The sequence below is a fragment of the Anopheles gambiae genome, chromosome X (assembly GCF_943734735.2).
Source record: "Anopheles gambiae chromosome X, idAnoGambNW_F1_1, whole genome shotgun sequence".
Taxonomy (NCBI): domain Eukaryota; kingdom Metazoa; phylum Arthropoda; class Insecta; order Diptera; family Culicidae; genus Anopheles; species Anopheles gambiae.
Window position 1 is genome coordinate 8,473,233 of NC_064600.1, and position 10,696 is coordinate 8,483,928.

General features: G+C 45.5%; 1 protein-coding gene across 1 annotated transcript; it reads right to left on the minus strand.

The window, feature by feature from the left end:
- Positions 1-5,490: 5,490 nt before the first annotated feature.
- On the minus strand, positions 5,491-8,189 carry LOC1271761 (BTB/POZ domain-containing protein KCTD9). The gene is made up of 2 exons (XM_310614.6): positions 7,074-8,189; positions 5,491-7,007 (listed from the first exon to the last, which is right to left on the minus strand). The coding sequence occupies exons 1-2, from the start codon at positions 7,929-7,931 to the stop codon at positions 6,891-6,893; spliced, it is 975 nt and encodes a 324-aa protein (XP_310614.5). The 5' UTR covers positions 7,932-8,189; the 3' UTR covers positions 5,491-6,890.
- Positions 8,190-10,696: the final 2,507 nt, after the last annotated feature.

The following is a 10,696-nucleotide window of genomic DNA, read 5'->3' on the forward strand; positions in this document are numbered from 1 at the left end:
ACCAACCGTTGGGTTCGAATATTCTTGTGGATGCATTACGGCAGGGTCCTTTGAACGTTTTGAAATTCTATTGTGCGGAAATTTGGAACAGCAGAACGCTCAATCACGCTCGAACAGCCGAACAATGAGCTTGGGAGTATCCCTGGGAAAAGAACATCGCAATAAACAACTGTACCCCACTGAGCTCCTGAACCGCAAACCGATCTGATCCGTTCGGCTAGACGCTATCTCTGCTGCTCGGAGTAGGGCATCTTCTACCTCCACTGATTGGGTTGATTCTGACTGATGTATTCATTACCGGTCACCGTTCTGCCGGGGCGGTCTTTAAACGAGATCGGTGTAATCCTATCCAGCATGTCAGAGATCCCGGCTGACGACAACTGCAAACGACCGAGCGCTGTCTGAGCGCTGGTCCTGAATTGTCCGCATGCATCCGGCAATGACTGGGCAAATTCCGCTGCGTTTTCTCACCGATTGATTGGTTTCATGTTAGCGTTTTCCGCTTTTCGGGAACAAGAAGAAGTGTATCGTTAGTCCTCTCTCTCACACACACACACACACACACCCACATACATACATCACTCGCAGATATCGTCCCGGGAAAACGGATGGCTTTTAATAGCTTCCCGGAAAGCCATCGGCAAACAAAACGAACGATTTGGTGCATGTGAGAATTCCTTGTCTCTTCACATACCGACCAGCAGTACTAATGAGGCGACGATGTGCTCCGTCCCTGGCTCGCTCTTCCTCCACCCACTCAGCAGGTTAGATGCTTTCCTTCTGCTTCGTCTTTAGTCACTCCGAAAACAACAGACCAACACGTACCCGCTCTGTCCATTCGAACGAAACACCGCTTTGGCAACAGGATAATTGAATTATTCCACCAATCGAGTTAATTGTTTGAACTGGTCCAAATCAGCAGCCCTGTCGCTCTTCGTCCGGCATCCGAATCCGACCGCCCAATTACCGCCCGACGAAACACACACCCACACACATGCCCACACACTGCTTTGCACTACCGAAGCTGGCAAAAGAAATTCGTCGTTAGAGCTGAACTGGACGCGTGTCATGCGGCAGGCGGACTGGATAATCAACCACCTCGTCAAGCTGTTTTTGCGCGGGACATTAACTTGCTTAGCAAAGGAAGTACACCAAACACACACAGTGTTCGCCCAGTTCGGTGTGGAGTTTGGTCGAACAGTGTGGGCAATATAATGAAGTTTAGAACTCATTTAGCGACGAAGTACGTTGTGCTGGAAGGAATGGTACTTCCAGGGAATTAAACATGTTTTTTCTCACACACAATATACTTGAAAGATAACGTCAAATAGATCAACAGGTAGATAGAAACCTCTCGTTCATCTTCTGACATCTTTCAATGCAACTTTTGTGATTGAACGCACACAAACTTCTTCTGATGGGAATCATTTCTGGTTGAAATCTTGGGCAGGACACTGTCACAATGAACGGCTGTGAAACCCTTCATGCAGTGCAGAGTAAAGGGTTAGACCCCATCGACTCACTTCCCATTTCCAGCCTGGACGCTGCTGTCACGACACACTCACAAAACTGGTCGAGTTGCTTCAGTATTCTTAATTTCATACCGCACAGATATGTTGGGTTACAACCAGACGTGCTTCCAGTGGACCAGATGAAGAATCGGGGACACAAAACCATGGCCATGAATCTGCCGAAGAAAAACAGAATAAAATCTGCTACCTAATAAAATTCCTCATCGAGAGAGAACATTATTTTTACAGATACTTTCTGTAATATAAGTATTACAGACATTTCAAAGTGCCTCAAGTGCTCAATGATTAAAGTTTTTCGAATGTGGTGAACTTCCTACATCTATTTTTGTTTATTTTTTAAGGATACTTCGAGCCTATTGGCCTCATTTGACGCATAGATTTCGTAGCTCTGTTGGTCTGAAGATGTTCTAATGACAGGTGGTAGCGTAAACTCTCACAAAGTCTCGGACACTGCTCTCACCAACTAGTGCATAACACCAGTTCAAAAAAGTTGAACACCAGTTACGATTGCTTGTGTCACTCTTTTGTAAAAGTTGCTCCGATGTCATCTCAGTAATGACCTTGATGGAAAGTGTTGTGCTCTTCGAGTCGATTTTGATACCAACATTGGGACGTGGTGTACCTTAACCCTTTACTTATGTTTTAGAGTTGTGACAAGGCCAATACATAACGTAATGAACTGGCTTTCAGCAGAACCATCCAACGTGCTAACTCCCAAAAGCCCAGACATGGTTCCAGAATTGACCCAAAACACCTTTTACAACACCTCCCGTTCCAATTACGTAGTCGGGCCAATAGTTTTGCTTTTCTTCCAGAAATCCTTTGCGATCGGCCATAGCAGAATGGTTGTCATTCGATGCTCTGCCCGGACTCCCCGGATGAGCCAGCCCTCACATTGGTGTCGGTGAAGTAACTTTTGCTAATGGGATATCATACCGTGCCGACAAACGGCAATGTGGCGCTATGTTCAGAGCACACACCAGAAATTGACGATGGAGAAATAATTCTCGGGGAAAACTTGAAGTCCATACTGGCCGGCAACCCTTGCTTCTGCCCTTGTGCGTCGTTCGTTGTGGGTCCACTTTTACCCCGAAATAGTTGTCACGTACATGCCCGGCCCGGGAGTTGGGCTGGCAGCGTAACAGCACCGTTGAGCGACAGCGTGTGCTTGGTAGGAAAGGCGACGGACACTGCTGGATGCTCCAATGACATGCGTGGAGCCCGAGATTCTTAAATTTCCCAGGAACCAAAACAAAAACGCCTTCAACATTTTCCGGGCCTACGGTGACTCCATTACACAAGCAGTAGAGCACACGTACATACACACACACACACATACACACACACACATAAAATACGACAAAGCATACCACTGTCAACCGACGTACGGAACGAGAAAAACTTTTGATTGATCTCCGGAGGGTGTTTCCGGTGTGTTCCGGGCTTGTAGCTTTTACTTACGCTGCTTCAAATTTTCAACAATCCCTTCCCCCTCCTCTCGTTCCCCTTTTTTCCATCCCTTTCTGCCGATTTGAAGCAGAAAATAGCGCCCCTGTGCTGCCAATACAGTCTTCTTTCGCATCGATCATTTGCCGCCCACAGAAGGGTACGCGAAAAGTCACGCCAAACCGACCGCGTCAGCTAATCCGCGTTCCGCGTGTTCGGTCAATATTAGTTCACCGCAGCATGCCCAACACACAAGCACACACACACACACACACACACACACAGTTAGCAGATTTGCGATAACGGCGTGAAGAAGCCGCGGGGAAAAACAGAAGGAAACACGGTTGTGTTTTAAACGCGCAAAACGGTTCACCGTGTGCGCGGGCGCTGCCAACCCATCTTGGCCAATCTTGGCGCGGCTGCCAGCGGAACGGGGGGAAAAAACTCATTAACCGTCTTTTCGTCAATGAATATTGATGAGCTGCTGTAAATTAATATTTTAAGACACGAACCCGCGGCCCGCTCGAGATTAAGCGCAAAACAGCGAAATCGGCACTGGGTTGGCAGCGATAGGCGATTTTCCGAAGGAAAATAAAAAAAAACTTTTTGACCTTTCAGGTCACTCTTTCACTTCATTGGGCTTGCGAATGGGAGGGGGGGAGGGATAGGGAGCGTCAATATTGAACGCCGGGCGAATGTTTCATTTCCGCGGCAGGTGAGCGTGCCTCGTCGAGTGGACCAAATTAATAGCTAATTAACCGAAACGACCGCTGTGGAAAGGAAATATTGCTGACCTTAGCTCCCAAGCGCTGTCCGGACGGGTAGTTGTGTTTGTTGTTGGCAGACGCGTTGCGTGATGAACCGTCGACCAACTGAGCGCCTTTCCGGTGCTGTGCGCTTTTAATTTCTCCGTAGTCCACGATAAACTTTCATTCATCGGATAATATTATGTTATGTTGTTATTCTTTAGTGGATAGGGGACGAACAAACAAAAAAAAAGCTGCTCTCTCGCCAACGGCCAACTCCCACACTGAGCACGGAGCAGACAAACAAACGTACGCAGACGGGTGCAAAACACTGGAAGGATAAGCCCAAACTCCTGCATGCAGCGGGCAAACTTGCATCCTTTAGCAGCGCGCCAAAGGGATTAGCTATGGATATGGTAGCTTTTCCGGGATTTTTTTCTTTCCCCCTCGGTCTTTTGTTGTTGGGGAGAATGGCCGAGGAAAAAATGGATCTGATAATGGGAAATGGGGTTTAACAAGCAAAACAAGAAGAAAAACTCGCAAACGATTTGCTTGTTAGCTTTTAGCCAGCAGGTGCAATGGGGATAATGGAAGCACGTTTAACCCGACGTTTAATTTCTATCTTGAAGGATGTTGGGTTTTTTTTCTGTGTTGCCAACGAGTTAATTTATCCTGGCCATCGCCATGGTCTTTAAGGCATTGAGGCTTGAAATCTTCGCCTACAGTAGTGAAGCGGTACTTGGTACAACGTCTAGGCAATGTGAATGTTCTTATCTCAAAGTCCTGCGGCTCAAAGCTACCCCAGCTTAAGGTCTTAGCAATACGGCAGCTGGTTATCGCATCTCAGCCCTGGCACTGTAAAAATGCTATTTTTGTTTTGAGTTTAACTCTATTCTCTAATCCTAATCTGGTTCCAGCAGTCGGCTTTGAAACTATCCTGAAGCATAACTGAAAATTCTGAATTAAGGAAGCTGTATCAAGTCATAAACTTATCCAGGTTCCTAGACCTATTACCGAGCTCGGGACGTGGACGAAGAATTGCTCATAGATCTATCCAGAGGCTTTAGCCTGGTTCCCATCTTTGGCCCTATTCCTAAACTGTTTTGTCCCAATAGTACGTCAAGTAAGTACTCCACTATGGAACTGATCTGGGACTCATATTGCAATAGCTTGCAATATTATCCAACAAAAGCATGGGTCTAGAACTCACCAAAATTGTTCGAGCATTAAAACCGAATTTTGATCTATATTAGTACATATATGAGCCCTGGATTTAGTCAGAACATCTCCGAGCCTGGAAAATGTCCTGCATCACTCCAGATGCTGAACCAAGTCCTAACCCAATCCAGCTTATGCAACTGTCGTAGTAAAGCTATCCCGAACGCTTTTTATGATCTAATTTAAATCAGTTTCCACCTGTTCCCGAACATATCTCAAACATTGGACCACATTGGACTTTCCACTCGATGGTAAAAAAGGCTTTAAATCCATCTCAGTTCTTCGTTGAACCTATCCACCGTACCTACCTCGATGCTGGAACTGTTCATGTTAATATTCCGATGCAGACATCATTTCTTGAACTAATTCCGCTTGTGTGCCGTCCCAAGAAACCATCCCTGGAATCTGCTCTAGTACCGAAAGCGATCTTGCAACTGGTCCGGAACCAATGCCTTCTAAACTAAAAACATACAACGTACAATACAATTTCAGTACAGCAATGCAAGCATGCCCACACGCAAATCCCGTAACTCCAAACTCCAAGAAACTAGTTTCAACTAACGTGTTACATTTATTTTCCGTTTCGCGTACCGTCTCGCAACGGGTTTTGTCAAGGCATAAGCGAGCAGCAACTTATCGCATGCTGTCAGTTCGATGGCATATCATTCGTTGTGACGTCGGTTCCGCTACAGTTCTAGCAAGTTTATATACATTACTTGTGCGCAATGAGCGCACACATTAAATTGCATTGCAACATCTGTATTTTGGCTGCTGTGGGCCGGACCCGGTAGGTGGCTTTAGCCCGTTTCACTATCTCAGCCAGCAGCACCAACCCTTTAACCTCTATATACTATAATGCCGTTAGTTATGTTTGTTCCTCGGAAGTTTTAGGAACAATATTGTAGACTGTTATCGCTTAACATGTTAATATCAATATTTCAAACTTTTGTACATAGATAACGTAGAGCGATTAGGGGAAAAGCATTCAATGGAAAACATGTTTCTGCTCAAACTATGACTGCGGTTGTGCGTATAACTTTACCACGCTATAGGCAGTGCTGCAAAATGTCACTGTCAATGTCATTGAAAAATCTGACTGAAACAAGATCCATGTCAGCATCACGTACTCAATTGTGATAATCAGAGGTGATACTTGGTGTTGGTTAATGCATGCATCGTGACATTTTTGCGACATTTTGCTTGCTCAGTCACTTTGTCATGACTTTTTTTATACTCTGATCAGTTCTGCAAAATGTCACTGACATAGTTATGACAAATCCCGGCTGAAACAAAATCATGTCAGCGTCACGAGCTCTACTGTGATGATCAGTTGTTGCGATCATCACATGCTTGGTGACATTTTGTTTAGCACTCAACTCTTGGTCAGTTACTTTGTTTTCGTATCGTGATGATCACCGTCAGAAAATGTCGTGATCAAAGTGACTGACCAAGAGTTGGGTGCTAAACAAAATGTCACCAAGCATGTGATTGGTTCACTAACTGTTTGAGTCTCACCTCTGATCATCATAGTTGTGAACGTGAGCTGATTTGAGCTTCGTTTCAGTCATAAGTGTTGGTGATTGAAACAGTGACAGTTGGCAGCACTGCTCACAGCAAGAAAAACTCATGATTATGCTTGCGCCGGCACTAAGCTCAGCTGCTCAGTCGGAGTATCGCGGTTGACTCAAGCAGTCGCATGTCGTGTTCGGCATGTCATGATGCACTTTCATTGAGTATCAGCAATGAGCATCAAGCTACCACGGATATGTTCACTGTTTTCGTTGGTGAATATCTCCATGATGCTCATGACATTTTGCAGCACTGGCTATACGCAAAACTTTCTATCAAAAGCTCCTCAGCTGGCGCGTTTCGAACTGCGACGCGCACACTGCTGTTTGGCTTATCTTCTGTTGGGTTTGGCTCCGCCCGGAAGCCAACGAAGCGCAGACTAAATATCGATCTGGGACATGTGGACGGGTGTGACCAGCTTTTCCAGCTGGGCACCCTTCAGGTTGGCACCGCGCAGGTTCGCACCCTTTAGATTGCAACCGGTCAGATCACAGGACTGTGGGACGTGTTGAAAGAATAGGTCAGAATGGGAAATCGAGGGATAACCCGGAGCAACTCTTACCTCCAGATTGGCACCGGCCATATCCGCATCGTTCAGCGTGCAGTTGCGCATGTTGGCCGACTTGAGGTTGGCCACCCGCAGGCTGACACCCTCCATCACGCTGCCCTCGAGCGTGGCCCCCTTCATGTTGGCGTTCTCCAGGCTGCACCGGGTCAGGTCGCAGCACTTCAGCTTCGCGCCCTGCAGATCGGCACAGGCCGCCATCACCGAGTGCAGCTTGGCGCCCTCGAGGTTGGCGCACCGCAGCTCCGCCCGCTCGAGACAGCACCAGCTCAGGTTGGCGTACGACAGGTTGCAGTGCGACAGGCAGGCGTACTTGAAGTTGATGTTGCGCAGGTCCAGCTTCGACAGGTTGATGCCGGACAGGTGCACCCCCTGGAACCGCAGCTCGGTCGTGTGCGACGAGGTGACCAGCGTGCGGATAAAGTCGAGCCGCGTCAACGACACGTCCGCCCGCTCGATCTCCTGGATCAGCCGGGCCAGCCCGTCCAGCCCGTAGTAGCGGGCCTCCTCCAGTATGCCCTGCAGGCTGACGTGCGGGTCGTAGATGACGCGCCCGTGCCGCAGGTAGTCCAGGATCGGCCGGAAGTAGTGCCCGTTCCGGTCGATCAGGTACGCGCCCTGCCCGTCCTGCTCGGCCGGCTTCAGCTGGTCCTGGGCGAACATCCGGGCGATCATGCTGTTCGGTTCGCGGTTCGTCAGCGTCAGCCGGGTGGTGGTGAAGATCTCGCCCCCGACGTTCAGCGTTACCCACCGTTCGGCGCGTCCGTCCGGTTCGGGCGCGGTGCGGATCGGTGCCACCGGGTCACTGTCGGCCGCCGGCTCCGCTGGCGGCACCGTTCCGTTCGGTGGTTCCATTGCCGCGATGGTTGACGGCGCACAGGAACACGAATCGGTTGATGGTCGTTACACCCCCGGCTGTGCGGGTGGCGAAAAGAACAAAACCAAACGGCAGAGCCCAAGCCACTCCTTTGTTTTCTTTCGGCTTGCGTTGCCTTTGTTGTTCTTGTGTGTGTTTACCTCCCGTGCACCCTTTCCAGCCGTCCCACGCACGGGTCTGGATGCGTTTGCATTAATTTTAAAATCGTTCCCGTACAACGTTTCTGCGCGATTGACAGCGCTTTGTTTTGGTTTCCCAACACATCCCAGCAAACAACTTCCTTTCTACGTGATAGTGCGACAATCGCGTGTATTCTTAGCACTCCGACTCATTTAAAATTTTATTCCGGAATGGATATTTCTGAATGCCAAAAACAGACCTTTTTGGCCAATAAAACAAAAACTTTTTATAATTAATCTAAAAGATTCGAAAAAGACACAGTTTCACAGGGTTTACGAAAAAATAGTTACAGCTAAAAAATAACGTCTCGTAACGCTTCGTTTTAGACGACAAACAAAGCCAAATTCAATCGATTATGCTGTACAGCAATTATCCGCAGTACGCGATACTCGATATACGCGAATTCGCAGTACGCAATTGCTCTAAATTTGACAGCTCCATGTGTTTTTTACAAATATTTTAATACTTTGAAATATTTTATGCTCTTTTTGAGTTTCTTTAATGTTCTTTTTGCATTTTGCATTAAATGTGTGCAAAAGATACCTGTTTTACAACAAAAAACTTTAATGCAAAACTCTGTGGCGATATTTTTCAACCCTCGAACTGGTAGTGTAAACCATTTTTCCATACAAATCCGCTATACGCGAAAACTCGAGATACGCTATTGCGCTCGGTCCCGTACGATAGCGTATATCGGATAATGACTGTATTTTTCCTGCTGCATCATAAAGTATAACTGCATTCATAGACGTAAATGCCCTAGGAGCGTTTTAATAAATAAATAATTATGTTTTAAATTGGATGAATTGTCAAACTCATGTTACGGGAACATTTTTGTTGCAAGAGAGACAAATCGATCAAGTTAATCTGTTGCATGTACATTTTTGGACTTGTTTGTCCACCAAAATGGATAAAAAATAATTGCAACTTAATTTTAAAATGTTTTTGTGAGTGAATAGGTGCACAGTTTTTTTTTAATAAATAGGAAAATCAAGAAATGTTGCAATTGAACAAATGTTGCCGCAACATGTTCATAGACCCTCCCCCATGAAACCTCACAAAACTGCTGTCAGCATGCTTCCTAAATAGCAATAACAAGTTCCATCGTGAACCATACACATCAGGCTAATCAGCCACAGGGTTCCTGAGAGTACCATGTGCTTGTTAAAAAGCTCCAAATACCGTCTATCTCTTAATCACCCACAACGTACGACATCGGAACGACGTTTCGTTAAACAGCCCCAAATCAGCTATAAAGTACGTGCTGGCTATTTGGGTTCTGCAGTGCCAAACTTGAATTAAATACAAATTAAACTTTAGTATTCCTGTTATTCTTATCAAAATTGAGGAAAACAAAAAAAAAACAAAGGCAACCCAGTGGAGCTATCTGCAATTTGATAACTTTCACGTTTCCTCTGTACCCAAATAGCCAGAATTGCTTAAGCAGCTCATTTTGGCACGCTAAAGATCGCTGATCTAATTCGCCTTTTGCAGTAGATAAACAGCATCAAAGTTCCAGGCGGTCCTTCTAAATAGCGCCTAAGCAGCTTCCTTAAGCTACGGTGCTGGGGATTATTTTTCTTTGTGTTTTATTTTCAAGCAAGCGTCATCGATGAAATAAACAACAGGATTTGTTTTGTTTGTGTACATGTGTATATTTTTAAACCCTTAATATTCATAAATTACACGAAACGTATCACAATTTACTGTACAATCACAATCACTTCCTTCAAAATCCCTTCTTCAAAGAACTAATCTAACTTGTACGGCAGCAATGAGATGATTGGCGGAGTCTGTCTTTGACACTTTGACAAGACCCATCTTGTACCGATGTCATGCATTAAAAAGCTATGAAGTTCCACCAAGTTCGGTACACGTTTTTAACAAGCCTTAAAGTTCCATCATGAACCCTACACATAGTGTTAATCAGCCGCAAAGTTCCAAAGAGTACCATGTGCCTGTTAAAAAGCTCCATAGTTCCGCAAAGTGCCGTCTATCTCTTAATCAGCCACAAAGTACGACATTGGAACGATTTTTCGTTAAACAGCCCTAAATCAGCTATTAAGTACGAGCTGGCTATTTGGGTAATTTTGTATGGCTTGGCATTGAAGTTCTGCTTCGCTAGAATTTCAATATGATTTTTAAAATACAGTGAAGTGCCGTTTATCCAGGTACCTTTCATCCGGCATAACAAAAACATTATATATCATGGTAAATTTTAAATATTCTCATTGGAAAGACGAAGTTAATGAAAAGTTAGTTAACGAAGTTAATGAAAACTGGGTTCTTTTAATAAAAAAATAATTTGACTCATTATCCGTGTTATTTTCCTATCCTGGCGAGGTCAAGTCCAGAGAAGCCCGAATAAACGGCGCGCCACTGTACTTAACTTGTTCTAACGGCATAGAAGCAAGTAAAAACATCAGTGCAGTTACGCTTAATTTGGACTGTGGCAATTGTTTTCATTACTTTTTGTAATTGAAATATTTGCGTTTAAAAATCAAACAATCGTAACGTGATGTGACAAAAAATCAAATAAAAATAATTCCGGTTGCCAACTTAA

Bases quoted from the DNA above. Each gene is read 5' to 3' on its own strand.
- LOC1271761 (XM_310614.6), bottom strand. From the start codon at position 7,931: ATGGAACCACCGAACGGAACGGTGCCGCCAGCGGAGCCGGCGGCCGAC. The intron at 7,008-7,073 runs GTAAGAGTTGCT...CACGTCCCACAG, and splicing joins TGGCCGGTGCCAATCTGGAG to TCCTGTGATCTGACCGGTTG.